This window comes from Pseudorca crassidens, chromosome 11, assembly GCF_039906515.1.
Source record: "Pseudorca crassidens isolate mPseCra1 chromosome 11, mPseCra1.hap1, whole genome shotgun sequence".
NCBI classification, from domain to species: domain Eukaryota; kingdom Metazoa; phylum Chordata; class Mammalia; order Artiodactyla; family Delphinidae; genus Pseudorca; species Pseudorca crassidens.
Genome location: NC_090306.1, coordinates 34,664,784 through 34,690,208, shown reverse-complemented (window position 1 = coordinate 34,690,208; position 25,425 = coordinate 34,664,784). Strand labels below are relative to the sequence as shown.

At 40.1% G+C, this 25,425-nt stretch overlaps 1 protein-coding gene across 2 annotated transcripts in view; it reads left to right on the top strand.

Moving 5' to 3' along the window:
* Window positions 1-15,172: 15,172 nt before the first annotated feature.
* Window positions 15,173-25,425, top strand: part of SLC2A13 (solute carrier family 2 member 13) — a 426,384-nt gene continuing 416,131 nt past the window's right edge. For both annotated transcript variants that reach the window (XM_067696180.1, XM_067696181.1), the window contains exon 1: window positions 15,173-15,764. In XM_067696180.1, coding sequence (XP_067552281.1) covers window positions 15,215-15,764 — 550 coding nt within the window. In that variant the 5' untranslated portion in view covers window positions 15,173-15,214. The remainder of the gene's footprint in view (window positions 15,765-25,425) is intronic.

Genomic DNA, 25,425 nt, shown 5'->3' with positions numbered 1-25,425 from the left:
GAAGACAAAATAAATAAATCCGATTTGACCAAAACTGAAAACTTTGCTTTGCCAAACTCTCTGTTAAAAGGATAAAAAAATCAAGCTACAGACTTGGAGAAAATATTTGCTCTCCACATATTCAACAACAACAAAACAGACTATTATCTAGAAGATATAAAGAATTCTCAAGAGTAAAAACAGCAATCCATTAGAAAACGGGCAAAGAACATGAAGAGATATTTCACTGAAGATGATATAGAGATGGCAAATTAGGACACAAAAGGAGTTGAACGTCAATAGCCTTTAAGAAAATGCTAATTGTGAGCAGAGGGCTGGTGATGGCAGTTGTTGGGGCGCGGTGACTGCTGGCAGTGAGAGGTTTGGTCTGAGCAGGGAGAGCACCAAGCAGCAGGTCCTGTGGTGATCCATCAGTCAGACCGCCAGCCTCAGCTTCACTGGCATCTGGCACATACATCATCACCTCAAGAGCTTCTTTAGAGCCAAGAAGCTGGTGTAGTGTCCTCTCTGTTGACCCTTGTTTCTCACCTCAATTACTTGGTATTCCCCCAACTCAACACCTTGTCTACTAGTATTGAGAGGGGAAAATGAAAAAAAAGAATATAAGCCACACTAATTTTATGGCAACAAAGCTTTCGGATCAACCACTTGTTAACACTGGTCCTCAAGGATGTGGGACACTGGTCCAAGTTTTCAAAAATCTGTCTTAGCTTTTGTGAGGAGTTGGAACAAACTCAGGACTAAAAGTTTTGCTTCTTTCACCTCCATGCAATTCCCTCCATCCAATCACAAAATGAGCAAATGAAAAATCTCCTCTTCTGCTCCTTGGATGTCTCCTTTTCTGTTTACGCAGTACATGACTCAAATGGCCCATCAAGGAGGCACCACCTCACTGCTCCCCTGTCAGCCCTGGGCTTATTCAGTGGCACTGTGAATGGAAATAAGGGGCAGGTCTTGGCTCCAGAGGATTTAGATATTTCTCAACTTACTACAACTATTTTTTGATAAATTATATATTTTCCTTCCTAGCTGAAGTGCTCTTGCCTGTATGTGGCTACCTGAAAACACCAATGCAGTCCCTTCTGAATTGTGTTTATTCACACATTTTTGATAACTACCATGGCAGCTCTCAGGATTTCAGTGTCTATGGGCCAGAAAGCAGATGTCACAGCTGCCCTCCTGGCCTTATCAGAGAGCCCAACAGAGTGAATTCCCTGGAAGTCCAGTGGTTAGGACTCTGAACTTTCACTGCCAAGGGTGTGGGTTCAATCCCTGGTCTATCCCCATAAGCCTCCTGGCACAACCGAAAAAAAAAATTATTAAAAAAAAGAAAAGAGAGAGAGCCCAGCAGAGAATTCTCTTGGGCATGTGTGATTGCCGTTACACAGGGCCACAGAACAAGAGGTAAGGTAGTGATAGAGCTAGCCCAACGCACTACACTCTTACCGCCCCCCCTTCACCTTTACTTAAGCTGTGGGGGATGTTTTCTTCACAGGAACCAGATTTGGCTCTTTACACAGATTTTTGCAGTGAAATAAAACATGTCGTAGTTAAAGAAAAAAGAAAGAAGAAGGAGGCAGAGGAGGAAGAGGAGGAGAGGAAGAAAAGAAAGAAAAAAGAAAATGCACATTGAAACCACAATGAGATATCAGTACACACCTATAAGAATGGCTAAAAGGAAACAAAGTAACAACAGCAAATGTTGATGAGGATCTGGAGATTCTGGATCTGGAGGATTAATATATCGCTGGTGGGAATGTAAAATGGTACAACCACTCTAGAAATCATTTTGGTAGTTTCTTGAAAAACTAAACGCAACTACCATATAAACCAGCGATTATATTCTTGGTCAATTATCTTAGAGAGATGAAAATTTCTGCTCACACAACAACTTGTACACAAATGTTTATAATAACTTTATTTATAATAGGACAAAACTGGAAACAACCCAGATGTTCTTCAATGAGTGAATGATTAAATATACCATGGTATATCATACCATGTAATATAACACAGTAAGAAAAAGGGAGGAAAGTTTGATACATGCAACAACTTGGATGAATATCCAGAGAATTATGCTGAGTGAAAAAAGCCAATATCAAGCGTTTACATACTGTGTGATTTCATTTAAATAACATGACAAGATTACAGAAATGGAGAACAGATTAGGGGTCTTCAAGGTTAAGGAGGAGGTGAGGACAGGAGGGAAGTCAGTATGGCTCAAAAAAGACAATGTAAGAGATCCTTGTGTGGGAAACATTCCGTATCTTGACTATTATCAGCAGCAATATCCTGGTTGTGATATTGTACCGAAGTTTTGCAAAATGTTACCGTTGGGGGAAACTGGGTGGAGGATACCTAAGACCTCTTTGTGTTATTTCCTACAATGCATATGAATCTACCATTATCTCAAAATAACAAGTTTATTTAAAAAAAAAGTAACTTTTGACATGAGAAATTTCCAATTTTGATGAAAACTAATTTATCAATTTGTTCTTCTACACATTGTGCTTTTGATAGCATATTTAAGAACTCTTTGCCTAACTTAAGGCAACAAAAAGTTTCTCCTCGGTTTTCTTCTGGAAGATTTTTAGTTTTAGGTTCTCACATTTAGGTAAATGTTCCATTTTGAATTAATTTTTGTGTCTGCTGAAATGTATGAATTCAAGTTCACTCTTTTTTGCATATGGGTAACCAAATGTTCCAGCTGTCCTTTCTCCACTCAATTGCCTTTCACTGTGTTGAAAACCAGTTGTGCATACATATGTGGATCTATTTCTGGACTCTATGCTATTACACTGTTATATTTGTCTGTCTTTACCTCAATGCCACACTGCCTTGATTACTATAGCTTTATAATACAGTTTGAAATCAAGTAGTCCTTGATTTTAACTGACCGACTAAAGCATGTTTGTTAGTCCTCCAACTTTCTTTTTCATTTTAAAGTTGTTTTGGATATTTCATCTCCTTGCATTTCCATATAAAATTTTAAATGATTTTGTCAATTTCTTCAAGAAAAACCTGTTGGAATTTTGAATGGGATTGTGTTTAATCTACGGATCAATTTGGGGAGAATTAACACCTTAGTAATACTGAATTTTTCAATCCATGAAAGTAGCATATATCTCCATTTATTTAGGTCTTTAATTTTTCCTAGCAACGTTTTATAGTTTTTTTCAGTCTATAGTTTTTTCACATCTTTTTAAGATTCATCCTGAAGTATTAATATTTTTGATACAATTGTAAATAGTATTTTTATTTCAATTTTTGATTGTTGTTCGTATTTAGAAATACAGCTGATTTTTGTTTATGACAGTATATCTTATAACCTTGTTAAACTCACTTATTGGTTCTAGTAGACCTTTTGTAGAGTCTTTTGGATTTTCTAGAGACTAATATGTCATCTGTGAATAAAGACAGTTTGATTACTTTTTTTACACTCTGGGTGAACTTTGTTTTACTATTATTATTTTATTTCTTTGTCTTGCCTTATTGTTTGGCTAGAACCTCCAGTACTGTGTTGAATAGAATTGCTGAGAGTGAAAATCCTTACTTTGCCCCTGACACCAAGAATAAAGTGTTCCAGCCTTTCATCAGTAAATATGATGTTAGTTGTAGATGCCTTTTATCAAGTTGAGAAAGTCGTCTTCTATTCTTAGCTTGTTGAGGGTTTTTATTTAAATCACAAATGAATGTTGTATGTTTCAAAATTTTTTCTGCATCTCTTGAGATGATCGTACGAATTTCTTAAAGTAAGTTTTTAATATAATGAATTATATTGACTGATTTTTAAAATGTGAAACCAACCTTGCATTCTTAGGATTAACTCCACTTAGTCATGATGTATTATCCTTTTAAAATATTGTTTGATTTAATTTGTTAACATTTTTTTTAGAAATTTTGCATCTATCTATATGAGAGTTTTGCAGTTTTCTTAAAATGTCTTTGGTTTTGGAATCAGGATAATTCTGACTTTCTCCTCCTCTTTGATTTTCTAAGAGTTAGTATGGATCACACTTTACCTGTGAAGCCAACAGGACCTGGAATTTTCCTCATGGGAAGGTTTTAAACTATAAGTTTCTTAATAAATATAAGGCTATTCAGATTATCTATTTCTTTTTTTTTTTTTTTTTTGCGGTACGCGGGACTCTCACTGTTGTGGTCTCTCCCGTTGCGGAGCACAGGCTCCGGACGCGCAGGCTCAGCGGCCATGGCTCACGCGCCCAGCCGCTCCACGGCACGTGGGATCTTCCCGAACCGGGGCATGACCCTGTGTCCCCTGCATCGGCAGACGGACTCTCAACCACTGTGCCACCAGGGAAGCCCTGCAATCTTTTTTTGCTTCTATTATAGGCTATGCATACCTCCTAAGAAGTTGCTTCAGTGGGATCCCACAAATTTTGGTCTGTTGTGTGTATGTTTTCTTTCAGTTCAAAATACTTTCTAATCTCCCTTTTGATTCCTTCTTTGATACATGGATTATTTATAAGTGTACTATTTAGTTTCTATATGTTTGGGGGCTCTCTGGTATTGATTTCAATTTAATTCCATGTGAACAGAAAATATACTAACGTCTTGAATCACTCTAAATTTATTAACACTAGTTTCAAAGCCTAAGTTATGGTGTAACTCTGGTAATTGTTTCACATGTACTTGAAAGGGATGTGTATTCTATTGTTTGATGAAGTGTTCTCTAAGTGTCAATTATGTTAATATGGTTGATAGTGTTATTCAAATCTTTTACATCTTTGTTATATCCTTTTTTCTGTGTATTACTTCTATCAATCATGGAAAGATGAGTATTGAATCTCTGACTGTAATTGTGGTTTTACCTACTTTTCTTGTATCTCTATCATTTATTTTGAAGTTCTGGTTTTTGTTTATTTGTTTTTTTGGTCGTGCGGCATGTGGGATCTTAGTTCCCCAACCAGGAATTGAACTCGTGCCCCCTGCAGTGGAAGCACGGGGTCTCAACAATTGGACCGCCAGGGAAGTCCCTTGAAGCTCTGTTTTCAGATGCTTAAACTTTTAAGATTATGTAATCTTATGAATAGACACCTCTATCATTATCTTATTTGTGTGTATTAATATATCCAGCTTTCTTTGGGCTAGTGTTAGCAAGACGTATCTTTGTCTGTTCTTTTATACTTAATATATAATAAATAAATATAATAATATTTAATATATCCTTTATATTTAAAGTTGCTTTCTCGTAGGCAGCATATAGTTGAGTTCCGTATTTTATATCTAATCTGATAATCTTTGTCTTTTAATTGGTATGCTTAGACTATTTATCTTCTATGTGATTACTGATATGTTTGGGATTAAATCGACCATTTTGCTATTTTTCTATCTTTCCCTGTTCTTCCTCTTTTTTTGCCTTTTTATGGATTGAAGTTTTTTTGTACTATGGCTATTATATATTATATATTGATATAAATGAAGTCAAAGAATTTTGCAAGAGCCAGGTAATCACACCTGGAGGTGATGCGTCCAACCACATCTTAATTACCCCACTGGTTGCTCGGTGGAGACTCTTCTGCTGTGGCTGGGTGAAGACACCACATCTCCCGCTGCCAACTTTGGACATAGTATGCCCCCAGCAGTACTCCTGCTGCCAATTTTTCAAGGCTGTATGGCTTCCCTCTGCCAGTCTTTGCCACCCTCAGTAGGATAGACTTCACAGAGAGCCTCCCTCTTCATGTTATTCTCTTCCAATCAAAGTCTTGTGCAGATGTCTTTGATTGGCTGAACTTGGGTGATATACCTGTCCCTAACTCCAAGGAATGCTGGGAAAGTGAACTTCTGGCTTCTATTTTGGCAAAGTGAGACTCATAATACAGGCAATTCCCCGGAGAAAGCGTGTCCAAAAGTACAAGATCACAAAGTATAATAGATGTCTACTACAATTTAGGGAGGTTAAAAAAAAATGGGTTGTTTTAGAAGATAATTTTTAAAAGACAAAATTTAAAAGACCATAACTTTTTAAAAACAAAAGACACAAAGCAGTTTTTATTCATACCTAAACTGTAACAGAAATCTGAAGCATTATTTTTTTAATGTTTAAAACTATGAGTATATATAGTTGACTGCTTTTTCCCCTTATTATTCACACTGTGAGTTTCTCATCCATTAGGATGATAATTGAAAGCTGAGTCTTCACTTAGCCTGCAGGTCTATGAAAAATAGCCTCAGGGTATTTTTAATATATATGATTACCTCAGGGTTCATGCATGAAAATTTCATGGCAATTTCACAAAACAAAGATCATACAGAAGAAATAGACTTTGCTTTTCTTGTTAGTGCACTATTACATTCTTATTTTCTTACCAGATCACTCCCTGATGAATATCTGTCATCATTAGCCAGTGACAATAACGTATTGAATTTTTCTGTACTCATTCAAGCATCTCTTATAATAATTCGATGATTTAGAGAAAATAATGAAATTATCTTAGATCTTCAAATGGTGCAATCTAAGGAATGTTTTTTTGCACTTGGAAGCTTTCTTTTTCCTTTTGGTATTGGGAAGAGCTGCTAAAGTAGTTCCATCTCTTTCTTGTTCTCCATAGAATTCAGAGTAATTTTCTAAGATGACAGACCATTGATTGTTATGTATATTGACTTAGCTTTCAGCTTGAAAATTGTCAAAATTTTCTTTTAAAAAATTTTCAAAATATGTATTCCTATTCTATGTTTTGGAATTTATGCAATTTTTCTTCTATTTGACAATTTTTCATTAGAATAGTATGCAAAACCACATAGTGATAAGCAGGGTGATTATGTCTGGTTAGTAGCTGGATAAGATGTCTATTAATTAAGAGGTAGCACACAGAAATTGTGCTTTACCACTTGTAACCTAGGGCTCCCCAAATTAATGATGAAATAGACTGTAATCACTAATAGACCAGAAAAATGAAAAAAACTGAGTAGATTGTAAAACCCAAAAGCAAACAAATTATTTACTCTTTAGTTTGATCAGTTGACATTTCATCCACAATTTTGGTAGCAAGTAGGAATAAGAATAATTCTATTGCAACAACTTTGTTTTTTTATGTTATAGCTTTGAACTGGAGAAAATAAATACAATTTTTTTACAATTTAAATTTCAGTCCATTGATCTCTCTTTTCTTCTTAACCAGAATTTTGTCTCTTTCAATAATTTGGTACATAATGATTTATACGATCAGCTATTTTTATATATGGGTCTGCAGTGTTTTCCTACCGGGAATGAGGACAATTGAGGACAGTGCAAAGTAAAGTGCTTTTCATAAAGTTCAATGCCCAAGAAATATTGCATTTATTTCTGTTAACATCTATAGGCTATGCTGTATATTTCTTAAGAAAAAGCATGCTTGTTTGATCAGTTAAAATCTGACACTGCTTGAGCTATATTTAGGGTTGGGGTCAGGTGGCATGTTATACACATACTTTGTATTATCTCAACTTGTTATTTCATCGTATTATGTATAGGTATGGAAAGTGATGACTTACAGACCTGAGCCAAACAGATTCCATGCAGACTGATATCCCTCACTCCTTCCTTCATTTATTCATTCAATAAATACTTATGTGCCAGCAATGTGTTAGACTCAGGGGATATAATAGTGAACAGAGAAAACACAGGCCCTGCTCTCATTTACTAAGGACACTTTTCTTTAACTATGGGCTGACCTGTAGATAAAACTTCTCTAATTGCACTTATGAAGACATGTTTTCTAGGAGTCTCAGTTTAGAAAAATCACAGGAAGCGAGTACAATAAGTTCCCTACATACGAACGAGTTCTGTTCTGAGAGCACGTTCATAAGTCCAATTTGTTTGTAAGTCCAACAAAGTTAGCCTAGGTACCCAACATAACTGGCTATATAGTACTGTACTGTAATAGGTTTATAATACTTTTCACACAAATAATACATAAAAAACAAACACAAGTGTTTCTCTCGTGGCGCAGTGGTTAGGAATCTGCCTGACAATGCAGGGAACACAGGTTCAAGTCCTTGTCCGGGAGGATTCCACATGCTGTGGAGCAACAAAGCCCGTGCGCCACAACTACTGAGCCTGCGCTCTGGAGCCCACATGCCACAACTACTGAAGCCCGTGCGCCTAGAGCCCATGCTCTGCAACAAGAGAAGCCACCGCAATGAGAAGCCCGTGCACCGCAACTAGAGAAAGGCCACGCACAGCAACAAAGACCCAACGCAGCCAAAAGTAAAAAAATTTATAAAAAACACACAAAAAATAAAGAAAATATTTTTAATCTTATAGTACAGTACCTTGAAAAGTACAGTAGTACAGTACAACAGCTGGCATACAGGGGCTGGCATCGAGTAAACAGGCAAGAAAAGTTACTGACTGGAGGAGGGAGAGGAGGTAGGAGATGGTAGAGATGAAGGAACGTCAGCAATAGGAGACAGAGGGCAGGCTGCAATTTCACTCATGCCTGACGTTGATGGAATGCATGTTTGCATCTTTGGATGTTCGCAACTTGAAGGTTCATATGTAGGGGACTTACTGTAATGAATGCTCCTATTTCCACCATAAAGACTCTCTGTCCCATACTTACTGACTCAGCATGGAAATCAGATATAAAAGCAAGTTCAGTATTACTGAAGTGTCATTTAGTGTATTTGAGATATAAAAATGTTCAATGCTGTACACTGTAAAAATTGTGAGAGAGAATCTGAGAGGAAATTACAATAGTGTTTTCTGTTTTTTGGGGGTTTTTTTTGCGGTACGCGGGCCTCTCACTGTTGTGGCCTCTCCTGTTGCGGAGCACAGGCTCCGGACGCGCAGGCTCAGTGGCCATAGTTCACGGGCCCAGCCGCTCCACGGCATGTGGGATCTTCCCGGATCGGGGCACGAACCCGTGTCCCCTGCATCGGCAGGCGGACTCTCAACCACTGCACCACCAGGGAAGCCCACAATAGTGTTTTTTTGGAAACATTGAGATTGACCACTCTTCCTGAAATATTTTTTGCATAAGTTTGTTTATACTGTCATATTTTGCATGTGCAAGTACTACTGGCTGGGAAAACAAAAGCATCCTTCAAAGCAGTGCTTGTTAATGCGGTGCAACTTATATGGTCAGTGAATTACATAATTTGTATTATTAAATTAAAAGTTTTTGGTTCTCTTGAGTTAAGAGGAATGTATAAGGAAATAGGAATTTATTTTATCTAAATAATTCCAACTACAAAATATAAATTAATTGTTTCAGCTGGATATTTACTTACTTTTAACATGGTAAGTTCACTCAGTTTGGCAAAGCAGAGTCACCCTATTACCATGTTTACAACATAGTGACTCTGCTTCAGACAGAGTCACTGTTACAAGTGAGTTTACAATTTGGATTCAAAATGCAAAAGAAAACCTGCTTTTTAAAGCAGAATTTTTTAAAACAAAATGATTAGTGAGGAGCTCTTCATGTTACAAGATACATTTGAAAGTATTTTCCATTACTAGTCAAACGACTGAAACTGGCTGAAGAACCAGTGTCAGGCCAAGTTAATAATTTCTCAATTAAAGAGGGTGAGTTGTTACTAATTTTATTAGTGATTCTACTTTGAAACAAATACTTCCCACTACTCTCATTTCAGATTTTTGCATCCTGTTTAATTAAGAGATTTCTTGAAGTTGCAAGTCAAGGGTTTTTTTTTTTTCTTTCTGTTTTTTTTTAACTGTTATCATTTGCAGCTACTCATTTGGGTCAATAAAGAATATTTTGACACTCTGCAATCGAAGATGAGTTCCACTGGAATTTTTGTTTCTAGCTCCAATTTGGTACACTATGCTTTGTATTATTAGGTATATCTAAACATAGTCATGTTGGTCTTTTACTACTTGGAATATATTGCATTTGAGAATAGGGACTAAGTACTGTACTTTTCTGTATACATTAGAAAAATGGTACCTGGAAATGTTAGCGCTGTCTTACAGGAGCCAGCAGAGGGCAAAACTAATACACTAAGAATACTAGAGTGGAGGAAAGGACAGAATCTGGATCTTTGACACCATTTTTCAAAGACTGATCATACCATTCCTCGTGTCGCCACCTCTGGACATTCAGATTTATGAATAACACACTTCTGTAGTGTATAAGGCAGTTTCAGTATGGACTTTCTGTTACTCAGATTGAAACCATCTAACTACTGATGCAGTATTATTATCCTCCTTTAACAGAAGAGAAACCTGAAGTTTAGAGAAAATAAGTAAGTGGTCATACAGTCAAGGAAGTAGCAGATTGAAGATATGAACTTGGGTGTTCCTGCTTATAACATCTAGGTTCACTCCATCCCCCATCCCCCTATTATCCATTTCATGAAAGCTTTCTTTTTTATTTTTATAATTTTTGTTAGTGATTATACTATTACTTATGCTATTAATTAACTATAAGAGTTATCCTAGTAAAAGTCCTTAGGCCAACAACAGCACCCAGAATTGAGTGCTAACAGTGTAGATACTTGCCAGTCCCTCGGTTAAAAGCTACTAAGGTCAACACTGTATTTTTGTTATTAATGCCATGCTCTTCTTTCCTGCTTTTTTCTTTTTGCTTGCCTTCTCTTTTATTTTATTTTTTGCGGTACACGGGCCTCTCACTGTTGTGGCCTCTCCTGTTGCGGAGCACAGGCTCCGGATGCGCAGGCTGAGCGGCCATGGCTCACGGGCCCAGCCACTCCCCGGCATGTGGGATCTTCCCGGACCGGGGCACGAATCCGCGTCCCCTGCATCGGCAGGCGGACTCTCAACCACTGCGTCACCAGGGAAGCCCTTGCCTTCTCTTTTAGAGGAAGATGTGTTCCTCCTCTTCCCTATGGCTAGGTTAGCTTCTCTCTTAATGATCTTGCTCTTTTCCTCCCTGCCTTCTTTGAGACTTTGCTCTATCAATCATGCAGGATCCTGACTTGTCAATATATTCTTTTCACTTCAGTATATGAATACATTTGTCATGTCTAACCCCTCTACCCCTTCTCTTGATCCTGATATCTCTTTAAACTATTCTCTCCTTCATTGCATTTACCAAGAGACTTCTAGAAAATGCAACCTACAGTTGCTATTTCCACTATTTTCTGTTAATTAACATTGCTCTCCTAGAAGTCTCTGAGGAGGAAGAGGAGCTGCAACCCTCCCCACCCAAAAGAGGAGGAGGTGATATTATGTTGTGTCGCAAGTTCTCTTCCCAGTTGGGCATGGTTATTAGTGGGCAGGGTCAATGTGTGTTAAAATATCACCCATGCCTCATGCTTCCTTGTATTTCCTGTTTATGTCTCCATGTAGTAAGCAGATCCAGATCGGGCATTGTCCATTGGGCATGATGACCATCCTGTTTTCTTACCTTCCATTCTTGCCTCCCTCATTCCATCTCTTCTTCCTTAGAACAAGTCAAAGGCAAGATTCGGGGGGAAGTACTAAGCACATATTAAAACTCATAACTAAGCCATGGGACCTGCTACCTTTGTACCTATTAATAATATATTTAGTTTGATGCTGCTATTGTCTGTTATATGTACAGAAAGAAAGAACGATCAATAGGGCAGGATTCTGGCATTACTACTTGGTTTCTGAATGTAATACCAGCAAAATACCATCAAAACGATATTCTGATTCTCAGCAGTCACCATTGACTTTTTTTTCTCTCTTCCCCCCCCAGCTTTATTGTTGTATGATTGACAAATTTAAAATGTATATTGTTAAGGTATACAATGTGATGTGTTTTTTTGTTTTTTTTTTGTTTTGCGGTACGCGGGCCTCTCACTGCTGTGGCCTCTCTCGTTGTGGAGCATAGGCTCCGGACGCGCAGGCTCAGCGGCCATGGCTCACGGGCCCAGCCGCTCCGCGGCATGTGGGATCTTCCTGGACCGGGGCACGAACCCGCGTCCCCTGCATCGGCAGGTGGACTCTCAACCACTGCGCCACCAGGGAAGCCCCAATGTGATGTTTTGATATACGCATACACTGTGAAATGATTACCACAATCAAGCTAATTAGCATATTAATCACCTCACAGATTACCTTTTTTGTGGTGAGAACATTTAAGATATATATTCTATTAGCAAATTTCAAGTATACAATATATTAACTATTAACTCTAGTCATCATGGTATACATGAGGTCTTCACCATTGACTTTCTAATAGTCAAGTTCAATGATTTCATATGAGTTTTTATTCTCTTTGATTTCTATCCAATATATTTGGTTCTCTTAGCCAGCCCCTCCTTCCTGAAACGCTTTACTTGCCTTTTATGCCATGTTACTTTACTAGTTACTTTGGTAACTCAAATCTGTTGGTTTTATTGCCCAGGATTTATTTGCCTGTCTTCCGGCAAAAAAGTACCCCAGATTTCTTATGGGAAAGTCCCCCCAAACACACTTGAAGCCTACATGATTTACTTCTATTAATAGTTCAAGATGTGGGCACTAATTGGCCCTCAGATATGAGTAGAATAGGAAATAGACCTTGGAACCTGTTGTAGTCACTTGGCTACCACATGGAATTTGAGAGTGGAGTGCAAGTAGCAAGAAGCAGATGGAGAGATGGAGCCCTTGATGACATCCTGGTTTTTGAGGCCCATATTCAGCTGTACTTGAAATCAGCCTGTTGAAAACTTTTCAGAGACAAGAGTCAATAAGTCCTCCCTCTCCACCATAATTTTGGCTTAAACCAGTCTGATTTGGGTTTTCTTTCTTTGTGATCTAAACAATAGTAAAACAAACTTTGTGTTTTACTGTGTACATATAAATGCATACAGAAAGTTCTGGAAAGATACATTTCAAAGTGATAGGTGTGGTTATCTCCGGGGAAAGGGAACTGTTATGGTGGGAGAGATGAATGGAAAGGCATCTGTAGCAGTACAGCTAAAACAACTCTCTCACTTCTTTCCCTCTTCCTGGAGGTTGTAAAGCAAACGTACTTAAAACTTGGGTTTTCAAGTTCACCTTGCAAGCCAATAATGATGCTTAGAATTATTATTTACTGTGCAATAGCAACTAGGTATATTTTAAAATTGTTTTTCATTTCTAGTAAATGAGTCATTGCTGTACCAATATCTGCTCTGCAAATAAGAAAACAAGGAACAGACTAACTTAGTGGTTGTCAAAAGTTGTACAGTAAAACAGTGATACTGACAGGACTCATGTCTTTTGATCCTTAGCTTTCCATTTCATCATAATCTGCGGTTGGGGCAGGCTTCAGGGAACTATACTTTGGACTCACGCTGTAGTGTTAAAATGAACTTGGCTCCCTCCAAGGGCTGGAAAGAACTCTGTTGAATTCTCTGATCCCTTTTTTTCATGTCACATTTCTTTTCAGATGTAACCTGATTGTAGGTATTTAGGTGCCCTGATGATTTGGAGTGGAACCATTTTAAGTAGTTTAGCGTTCTGTGACATAAAAGCTGAATTTCCAGCAAGGGATGCTCAGGAGCCAAGATGTTCCTGCCAGGAGTAAAAGGAAGTTTGTTTCATCTCAGCAAGAGGGAACTGTCAGCAGTACCAGCTGATTCTCATCTGGTAGAAGAGCCCTGCTCTTTAAAAGCGATGAACCGGCTCACCACCAGGTGGCGCGGTTTTATTACAGCAGGCATGGAAAAGGGCGCTCTCTTACCTGAATCTTTTTCTGTAGCCTGAATATTAGAGTTCATTGCTCCAGAGCTAAAAGCTCTCTCTGTTTAATTGATCCCTGGGAATTATGAGAGAACCTTACTTTAAAGCCACACAATAAGTTTAAACAGTTAAGCCCTCTAAGCCCATTAGTTCATTTTTCCTTGTTGCTGTTAAGGAAAGTGTTATATTTTGGAGATAATCTTGACTGATAATCCAAAGGAAAGCAATTTTGACAAATTATAATACAAATTTTTATTGAAAACGAAACGACAAAATCCTTTTCTTTAATAAGAACAAGTTTTAGGCTGCATGAAAAAATAGGCCTCAGACTAAGACTTTTGCTCAAGTAAGGAAAATAAAAGAGCACTGAAATGATAAGGAACAAAATTATATGATGCTTTACCTCCTGCCCTGAGCCTGAAGAATGAAAGCAAATCAGAGGGACAAAGTTTCTTTTCTAAAGTGGAGCTGTATAAAATGATTTACTACTGACTTCAAAGTGAGGAAAAAAACTAACAACCGGCAATTAACTCAACAGTTTAAAAAAATGGTGGCAAGTAATGTCATCTTTGCTTTGTTTCAAGCAAATGAAGCAGTTAAAATTGCCCCTGCAAATGGAAGGCAACAGTGCAGACTTCTCAGGGGAGAAGACATCCTTCCTTTTAGTGAGTATGTTGGGGGAGTTAGGTGGAGATTTCCTCTTAAACCTTAAATCACATCAAATATTGGGTTTACTTTGTAATGTGTAATGTATAAATGTAAATTTTCTTTTACATATCAGGGATCCATGGAAGGAAGTTTGGGATTCACCTGGGGAGATTCATTATCTCTGTCCTCAAAGCAATAAGATGTACCGTGCCTTTAAAATAAGCATAAGTTGAGGAGGGACTGGCGATAAGAAACTTAATTGCTCCAGAACAGACCCATTTTTGTCACAATATTATAAAAGTAAGTAAGGGTACTTGCTATATGCCATAACAGTATATTTTTTCCTAGGCCCTTTCCAGCCTTGGCCATCTTCAGGCTTTTATAAGGGGTTCTCTCCTTGCCTTTCCAAACCGTGCAGTCATCGTAGGCGGTTTCTCCGGGGTCTGAAAGCCTAGTACCCGGCATTCAAACATTGGCTTGTTACCCAGTTGCGGCCCCCAAACTAGGGGGCTTAAAGCTGTAAGGATGCGAGAGCCACGTAAGAAGGAGCCCAGGTCAGAGGTCGCGATCGACCTGGGGGTGGGTTTTAGGGATCGGGGCGGGCTCAGGTTGGCCCCGCCCGGGGAGGGGGCGGAGCGTCTCCGGCCAGGCCCTGCCGGCTGGGGCTGCACGTGACCCGCGGCCCCACCTCCCGCTCGCTCTGCAGCGCCAGCTCGGCAGGCGCGGGGCGTGAGTCTCGAGTGAGACCCGCCAGGCTCCAACTCCGCAGCGCCGGGGCTCGGCGGGCAGCAACTTTCTCCCCGGAGCGGCCGCGGCGGCGGCGGCTGCTGCCGTGGCAGTCGGAGCGGGAGCCGGGAGGAGGAAGGCGGCGGCAGCGGTTCCTTGTGCCCGCTCGGGCTGTCTAGCCCTCCGAGACCGCCGGCCCGCGGAGCCTCGTCCCCCCGGGCAGCCCCGGGCCCCTGCCCTATGTCCCGCAAGGCAAGCGAGAATGTGGAGTACACGCTGCGGAGCCTGAGTAGCCTCATGGGCGAGCGGCGCAGGAAGCAGCAGGAGCCGGACGCGGCGAGCACGGCTGGGGAGCGCAGCCTCCTGGCGGCCGCCGAGTCCAGCGCCAGCCTGCAGGGCTCGGGCGGCGGCGGCGTCGGGGACCTGGAGCGCGCGGCGCGGAGGCAGTTCCAGCAGGACGAGACCCCCGCCTTCGTGTACGTGGTGGCAGTCTTCTCCGCGCTGGGCGGCTTCCTGTTCGGCTATGACACCGGGGTGGTGTCGGGGGCCATGCTGCTGCTCAAGCGGCAGCTCAGCCTGGACGCGCTGTGGCAGGAGCTGCTCGTGTCCAGCACGGTGGGGGCGGCCGCAGTCTCGGCGCTGGCTGGCGGGGCCCTCAACGGCGTCTTCGGCCGCCGCGCCGCCATCCTGCTGGCCAGTGCCCTCTTCACCGCCGGCTCCACGGTGCTGGCTGCGGCGAACAACAAGGAGACGCTGCTCGCCGGCCGCCTGGTTGTAGGGCTCGGCATCGGTGAGTTCCGGCTTGGCGAAGGGCGCGCGGGGGCCCCTGGCGACACCGCCCTTGACCCTGGTCGCTGTGTTCCTTTTGCCCCTTCGGGGTCCCCGTCGGATCTGGCCGGCTCCCGAGAATACTGCGCGTCTCTTGCTCTGCTCCGAGAGCCCATCTGTTTCTTAGTCCGGCCTCGCAGGCTCCCCCTAGGGTGGGGGTGGGGGTTCGCTGTAGTCTCTCCGGAGCCCACGAGGAATCTTCGATTTCCCACAGACAAGTGAATCAGCGTGATTGTTGTCTCTCTGAGCCCTTCCGGGAGCCCCGCGTATCACCAGCGTTGTCCTTGATCCAGCCCTACCTGATGCCTATCTAGAGCTTAGGAAGGAGGGTCTCTTTACTTTTCAGCATTGTCTCACCTTGTTTCTCCATTGCTAGACCGTTTCCTTTCCTAGGATTCCAAACTCCGAACCCAATCAGTCTTAAAAGTCACAGTAAGAGAATTTTTAAAGTTAATCAAGTCATCTGGACTCTATTTTTTGCTACTCCTCACTTTCCTTCTCTAGTCATTTATCTTTAGGGTGGAGTATTATTTTTTCTCCTCTTTTGCTGTTACTTTTTGTATTGCCCTTTGCTTTTCATTTTCTTCCCAAATGAATTCTTGCCTTTTCTGTTTCTCTGACTTTTCCCTTTAAATCTATATTCACCCATTCTCCTCTTTGTTTTGCCTCTCCTGCTTTCCCTTGGGTCATGTTCACTGCCTAAATTCATTTAGGAACTACTCGCCCTGTGGATAAATGCCTAGCAAGGTAGATGTTCGCAATTTACTTCCAAAATGAATGGATGTAGATTTCCTTGGCATTGATTTTTCACCCTGGTTGCTGAGCAGGGGAGGTGCAGTTGGTAAGTTCTTGGCAGATGGAAGCTATTTGGAATGTGCTTAGTGTTATTAGAAAACACTTTTGAGACAAAGTAGGGGGTTGAGACTTAAATCTCGCTAGTAGTTTTTCTAAGATGCGCCACTGATGCTTTTTTAATGTTGCCTTTCATAATCCAGTTATTTTGTTTCCTTTAGGGTGCTGTTAAAGTATTTCTTCCCTATGGCTAGGGATTGATGAAAGAGCCCTTTAGATCTTGGGCTCTTGATGATCTGTCCATTCACCACTTGTTTGACCTTTATGCTTTTTGCCTCTTCTCTGTAGGCTCTATGGGGGAGAGAGCCCCATTTATGCAACTCCACATGTAGGAACCATGGGCCTAAAACCTAACTCACTGCACTTTTATATCCAAAATCGGTTATTACTGACTTCCTTTTTGTTTGTGTATCTCACTGTTAATTGGGAAGCAGGACAAGCCTCTCAGTAAAATGTTGAGTTGGTGCATTAAAGTCCAAAATGACCAAAAAGTACTGCTGAAATGAAACCTCCCTGTACAGGAACTACCTGTGCTTTCAGGATTATTTTCTCAGAATTCTCTGCCTGGGATATCAGACTACCTTTTTTGTTTCTTCGGACATTGAAATAATGTAATTTTAGGTAGCAAGATTTGTTCAGTAAGACTGAATCTTATTTGTGATTTTGGAATTCAATACTGTTTTGCAGAGATCTCTAAATGAAGTTTCCTAGTGTTTAGCTATGGCACATACTGAATATTTGGGTATTATGTTTACTTTTTTATCTGATAGGAAAATTAACCCGCTGTTGTGTGTAAGGGCCCTTTCCAGATGTTGTGAGCAGAACAGTGAGGAGCATTTATATTTCAGTAAGAGTGGCAGGGCAGGACTAAAGCAAGGTAGAACTTGCTAATCTCCATAAGAAAGGATCACAGGGAGGGCTGATGAATTAAAAGAGGGTACCATTACCCCCAACAGAGGAAAGCCTAAGCTCTTCCAGATGGAAATGGTATGTTGATGAGTAGTATTTTGACAGTAGAAGTAAGGAAAGGACCTTCTAAGCCAGGGAATGAGTAAAGAAAGGAAACCATAGGCCATACGTGGGGAACCAGGTAGATGCAGCCAAGAGGATGAAGCCAGAGGTTAGATTGGAAAGGTTGGTGTGCAAGAACTGCATCTGTGTCTGTGGCACGTGGGCTGCTTGCCTGATAGTGCAGCCAGTTGAGACATGGTCCTGATAAAAAAGTAGTTAAATTTTTTTAAGTAACGGCCTGTCTCATTCCAGGGGGAGCACCCCTTAGACTGGAAGCCCTGATACAAAGTTTCGTAAAAAGCCCTCCTCACTTATAAAGTGAAGAATGTTTTAAGATCGTAAACAGGTTTTCAAATAAGCCATATTAAACATCACCACCTTTCAAATTAGGATCTATGTGATGCATGTAATTGTACACATAAAACCCTTAAAACTCACAAAGATTACTAACCATTCAAAAAAGAAGTCACAAATATTTTTAGCTACAAGGAAATGGGTCCTAACATGAGCATGTTTTTAAGGATACAAATCAGTTTTGCTTGTTTAGTACACTAAATCTGAGTTTATTTCATGCTGTTTTAAGTAGTTTAATTTTATGTGTGGTCAGGAGTTTTGTTGTTCTTTTGATATTTAGTAAATGTTGAAGAATAACAAAATGTGTCTTCTGGTATATTTTTCAGACAAGTTTGCAATGGTAATTTCTTACTTCCACAGATTTACCTGTGGTAAATATAAGGGCCGGGAGGACAGGGTTTTTTATTCGTTTTGTTCACTAATGTACAATACTCCCAGCCTGTAGGAGGCACTGGTTGTACTTTTTGAATAAAATGAGTGAATGGTAAGCAGAAACATTAAAAAATTCTATTGCTGATAGGGTATTGCTCTAAGTTAGGATTGTCATTATTTTTTTAAGGGTATTATGAAATATTTGAAAGGCCATCTAAGGGTTTTAGTTTGTAATGGTTTAATTAAATCATTTATTTGTTTAACAAATGCAAATTAAGTTTCCATTATTGATTCTGTCGGTTTCGGAGTAGGCAGTAATTAGATAAAAATCCCACCCTGTAGGTGTTCATACTCTAATGGAACAGAAGGGCCAGCAACAAGCAATTAGGGACTTCCCTGGTGGCGCAGTGGTTAAGAATCTGCCTGTCAATGCAGGGGGCATGGGTTCTAGCCCTGGTCCGGGAAGATCCCACATGCCGCGGAGCAACTAAGCCCGTGCGCAACAACTACTGAGCCTACACTCTAGAACCTGCGAGCCACAGTTACTGAGCCCGCGTGCTGCAACTACTGAAGCCCACGCGCCTAGAGCCCGTGCTCCGCAACAAGAGAAGCCACCGCAATGAGAAGCCCGTGCACCGCAACAAAGAGTAGCCCCCCGCTCGACGCAACTAGAGAAAGCCCGTGTGTAGCACGAAGACCCAACGCAGCCAAAATAAATAAATAAATAAATATTTTAAAAAAGCAATTAAAATACAATAGAGGTTTCTCTAAGTGCCATGGGTAACACAGGATAATAGGCAATTGCATTTTTGGGGGGGAGGAAAATAGAACACATAATTAAGCAGGTTTTGTAGAAACGTATTTAAAATGGGGCTTGAAGGATGAGTAGGAGTTCAGCAGATTTACAGAGAGCCATGAAAGGAAATATTTAGTTAGTGCTTTAGTATAGACTAGGAGCCCTGCTGTTACTTTACATAGGTTATCTTATTTAATCCTTTTAGCTCTAGAAACAGGTCTCCTATTGCTGGATGCATACCTCATAGATACTGTGGGTTTGGTTCTACACCACCGAAATAAAGTGACTATTGCAATAAAGTGAGTTACACAAACACCCAGTGCATAAAAAGTTATATTTACACTATACTGTAGTCTATTGTGTACAAATAGTATTATGTCTAAAAAAATTGTACGTACCTTAATTTAAAAATACTTCACTGCTAAAAATTGTTAATCATCGTGTGAGTCTTCAGCTAGTAATCTTTGCGGGTGGAGGGTCTTGCCTCCATATTGATGGCTACTGACTGATCACGGTGGTGGTTGCTGAAGCCTGGGTGACTGTGGCAATCTCTTAAAATAAGACAACACTGAAGTTTGCTGCATCAGTTGCATCAGTTGACTTTCTTTCACAAATGATTTCTCTGTAGCATGCGATGCTGTTTGGATAGCATTTTACCTATAGTTAGAACTTCTTTCAAAATTGGAATCAATCCTCTCAAACACTGCCACTGATTTATCAACTAACTTTATGTATTGATAGTATTCTAAATCCGTTGCTGCCACTTCAACAGTCTTCACAGCATCTTCACCAGGAGTAGATTTCTTTTTGAGAAACCACTTTCTTTGCTTATCCGTAAGAAGCATCTCCTTATCCGTGAAAGTTTTATCGTGAGATTGCAGCAATTCAGTCACATCTGCAGGCTCCACTTCTAATTCTGGTTCTCTTGCTGTTTCTACCACATCTGCAGTTACTTCCTCCACTGAAGTTTTGAACTCCTCAGTCAGAGTCATCATTAGAATCAACTTCTTCCAAACTCTTGTTAATGTTGCAAAATAGACCTCTAACTATGAATCACTGATGTTCTTAATGGCATCTGGAATGGTGAATCCTTCAGAAGGTTTTCAATTGACTTTGCGCGTATCCATCAGAAAAATCACTATATATAGCAGCTATAGCCTTACATAGGTATTTCTTAAATAATAAGACTTGAAAGTCGAAATTACTCCTTGATCCATGAGCTGCAGAGTGGATATTGTGTTAGCAGGCATCAAAACAACATCAATCTCATACATCTCCATCAGAACTCTTGGGTAACCACGTGCATTGTCAATGAGCAGTAATATTTTGAAAGGAATCTTCTGAGCAGTGGGTCTCAATAGAGGGCTTCAAATATTCAGTAAACCGTGTTGTAAACAGACTTGCTGCCATCCAGGCTTTGTTCCATGCATAGAGCACAGACAGGGTAGATTTAGCCTAATTCTTAAGGACCCAGGGATTTTTATAATGGTAAATGAGCATTGGAGCCAGGCATTGACCTCTCTCTATCTATGGAAGTCCTAGAAGGGATCTTCTTCCAATATAAGGCTGTTTTGTCTGTGTTGAAAATCTATTGTTTAGTTGTAGCCACCTTCATTAATTATCTTTACTAGATCTTCTTGGTAACTTGCTGCAGCTTCAGCATCAGCTCTTGCTGCTTCCCCAGTACTTTTGTGCATGGAGTTCTTTCCTTAAACCTCATGAACCAACCTCTGCTAGCTTTAGACTTTTCTTTTGCAGCTTCCTCACCTCTCTTAGCCTTCGTAGAATTGAAGAGAGTTAGGCCCTTGCTCTGGACTAGGCTTTGGCTTAAGGAAATGTCGTAGCTGGTTTGATCTTCTGTCAGACCACTGTAACTTTCTCTGTATTAGCAACAGGGCTATTTTGCTTTCTTATCATTTGTGTATTCGCTGGAGTAGTACTTGTAATTTCCTTCAACTTTGCCATCATCACAACTTGGCTTACTGGTGCAAGAGGCCTAGCTAGTGGCCTGTCTTGGCTTGAGACATGCCTTCCTCATTGAGCTTAATCATTTCTAGCTTTTCATTTAAAGTGAGAGACCTGTGACTTTTTTCCCTTTACACTTAGAGACTGTTAAAAGTAGGGATATTAATTGGCTTAATTTAAATATTGTTGCCTCTCAGGGAAATAGGGAGGCCTGAGGACAGGGGGAGAGGGGCTGGGAAGCTGTTGGTTCCTGGAGCAGTCAGAACAAACAACATTTTTTGATTAAGTTCCCATCTTACATGGCTGCGGTTTGTGGTGCCCCAAAATAATTACATTAGTAACATCAAAGATCACTGATCACAGATCACCATAACAATTATAGTAATAATGAAAGAGCTTGAAATATTGTGAAAATTACTAAAATGTGACCCAGAGACATGAGCAAGTGAGCAAGTGCTGCTGGAAAAATGGTGCCAATAGACCTGCTCTCTGCGGGGTTGCCACAGACATTCAATCTGTAAAAAATGCAGTATCTTCAAAGCTCAATGAAACAAGGTATGCAATAAAACAAGGTGCAGCAGTTAAATGACAAGGTCACTGGTGTGAAATCAGAATTAAAAAAACAAAACCTCGGAGTCTTTTGCTCTTTGAATTATTGGGCATTTAAGTTAACAGCAAGAGTAAAGGCAGCAAAAAGTAAAAGCAGTATATGAAGCAAAAAGTGACTGAAGGGTGGTGATGGGTCAACCATGAAACTGGAATGATATTTTGCGGGGAGAGGTGTGGATTAGGCTGAATAGGGTTTATTTGGTCTTGCCTATGCGGGGACAGTCTTTGGAGATTTCAGTTGTAAATGATATGATCAGATTAAACATCCCTTGAATTTTTTTTTTCCTTCTTCTTTAAACCATTTTGCTTTTAAACTCTTACTTTCTTCAACCTTTTGTCAACCCCCCCTGCAAAAAAAAAAAAAATTCAGGAGGCTGCAAATAAGAAAATAGTTTATTTGGGGTCTTAAGAATTGTGATTCAGGAGATTAAGATTCAGGTAACCCTGAAAGAGTGTTCCAAGGAAGAGAAAGAGTCAGGTAAAGACAAAGTCACGAGGTTGCTAAAAGTTGCCTGGTAAGAATTGTGATTTTCTCTGATGCAAGCCGGAAAATATCTAAAGGAATCAGTTGTTTTAGAGTAGGGGTCCAATAAGTATCTTGAGTTTCTGGCAGGTGTTCTGGGTGACTTCAGGTCCAAAGGTCAGATTCCATACAGGCTGAGAAATGCACTTTCTTAATGGCCTCCCAGCTCCGTTTAAGAGAGCTCTTTTAGCAGTACTGACTCCATTTTGATTTTCCTTTCACACCTTGCCTCTTTCAATTTTGTAGTATGAGAAATCCTTTGCCGAGGTGGTTACTACCAGGTGGCCAAAACATGTGGTCATGAATTAGTGGAATAGGAAGAGTCAGTGTTCCGTTCAACAGAAATCTTTGAAAAATATAAAGATATCAAGCAGTAAAGTATAATTGTTCAATCTATAATTAGAATGTATAATTATATTAAATGAGTCATGTAACAGACGCATCAGAAATCGGGGGTGTTTGTTTTAGTTTAAGGGTTCAGTTTCCTTGACTAGTTACAATAAAATCAGCTTATTGAGTACCCATTTTGAAAATGGCATATTTCAGGTTTTGGTTTCACTAGAGGTTCCTTTGGTTCCTCCGGTCTCTTATCCTTGACTTGAGTCCTGGGACCAGACTTTTGCCATTGTTCCTGCCCTACTACTTCTGACACCAAGCTTTTTTTTTTTTTTTTTTTGGTAACAGATCCATATTTATTATATCAAACAACTATATCAAATAGACATCAACAAAAAGTCTTACTTTTAGTCAGTAATTATTATTAATAAGAATAGTCAGGTTCTGATATTGGGTTAGAAAAAAAGATTGAGAATATTTCACCTTATTTTCTCCGTAGTTTGTTTCACATATTCTCAGTGACCTGCATATAATGTCTCATATACGAAATATATTCTTTTTTTTTTAACATCTTTATTGAGGTATAATTGCTTTACAATGGTGTGTTAGTTTCTGCTTTATAACAAAGTGAATCAGTTATACATATACATATGTTCCTATATCTCTTCCCTCTTGCATCTCCCTTCCTCCCACCCTCCCTATCCCACCCCTCCAGGCGGTCACAAAGCACCGAGCCGATAACCCTGTGCCATGCAGCTGCTTCCCACTAGCTATCTACCTTACGTTTGTTAGTGTATGTATGTCCATGCCTCTCTCTCGTCCTGTCACAGCTCACCCTTCCCCCTCCCCATATCCTCAAGTCCGTTCTCCAGTAGGTCTGTGTCTTTATAACTGTCTTACCCCTAGGCTCTTCATGACATTTTTTTCCCCTTAAATTCCATATATATGTGTTATCATACGGTATTTGTCTTTCTCTTTCTGACTTACTTCACTCTGTATGACACACTCTAGGTCTATCCACCTCATTACAAATAGCTCAATTTCATTTCTTTTTATGGCTGAGTAATATTCCATTGTATATATGTGCCACATCTTCTTTATCCATTCATCCGATGATGGGCACTTAGGTTGTTTCCATCTCCGGGCTATTGTAAATAGAGCTGCAATGAACATTGTGGTACATGACTTTTTGAATTTTGGTTTTCTCAGGGTATATGCCCAGTAGTGGGATTGCTGGGTCATATGGTAGTTCTATTTGTAGTTTTTTTTTTTTTTTTTTTTTTTTTTACGGTACGCGGGCCTCTCACTGTTGTGGTCTCTCCCGTTGCGGAGCACAGGCTCCGGACGTGCAGGCTCAGCGGCCACGGCTCGCGGGCCCAGCCGCTCCGCGGCATGTGGGATCTTCCCGGACCGGGGCACGAACCCACGTCCCCTGCATTGGCAGGCGGACTCTCAACAACTGCGCCACCAGGGAAGCCCTATTTATAGTTTTTTAAGGAACCTCCATACTGTTCTCCATAGTGGCTGAACCAATTCACATTCCCACCAGCAGTGCAAGAGTGTTCCCTTTTCTCCACACCCTCTCCAGTATTTATTGTTTCTAGATTTTTTGATGATGGCCATTCTGACTGGTGTGAGATGATATCTCATTGTAGTTTTCATTTGCATTTCTCTAATGATTAATGATGTTGAGCATTCTTTCATGTGTTTGTTGGCAGTCTGTATATCTTCTTTGGAGAAATGTCTATTTAGGTGTTCTGCCCATTTTTGGATTGGGTTGTTTGTTTTTTTGTTACTGAGCTGCATGAGCTGCTTGTAAATTTTGGAAATTAATTCTTTGTCAGTTGCTTCATTTGCAAATATTTTCTCCCATTCTGAGGGTTGTCTTTTGGTCTTTTTTATGGTTTCCTTTGCTGTGCAAAAGCTTTGAAGTTTCATTAGGTCCCATTTCTTTATTTTTGTTTTTATTTCCATTTCTCTAGGAGGTGGGTCAAAAAGGACCTTGCTGTGATTTATGTCATAGAGTGTTCTGCCTATGTTTTCCTCTAAGAGTTTGATAGTTTCTGGCCTTACATTTAGGTCTTTAATCCATTTTGAGCTTATTTTTGTGTATGGTGTTAGGGAGTGATCTAATCTCATACTTTACCTGTCCAGTTTTCCCAGCAACACTTATTGAAGAGGCTGTCCTTTCTACACTGTACATTCCTGCCACCTTTATCAATGATAAGGTATCCAAATGTGCGTGGGTTTATCTCTGGGCTTTCTATCCTGTTCCATTGATCTATCTTTCTGTTTTTGTGCCAGTACCATACTGTCTTGATTACTGTAGCTTTGTAGTATAGTCTGAAGTCAGGGAGCCTGATTCCTCCAGCTCCGTTTTTCGTTCTCAAGATTGCTTTGGCTATTCGGGGTCTTTTGTGTTTCCATACAAATTGTGAAATTTTTTGTTCTAGTTCTGTGAAAAATGCCAGTGGTAGTTTGATAGGGATTGCATTGAATCTATAGATTGCGTTGGGTAGTAGAGTCATTTTCACAATGTTGATTCATCCAATCCAAGAACATGGTATGTCTCTCCATCTATTTGTATCATCTTTAATTTCTTTCATCAGTGTCTTATAATTTTCTGCATACAGGTCTTTTGTCTCCTTAGGTAGGTTTATTCCTAGATATTTTATTCTTTTTGTTGCAGTGGTAAATGGGAGTGGTTTCTTGATTTCTCTTTCAGATTTTACATCATTAGTATATAGGAATGCAAGAGATTTCTGTGTATTAATTTTGTATCCTGCTACTTTACCAAATTCATTG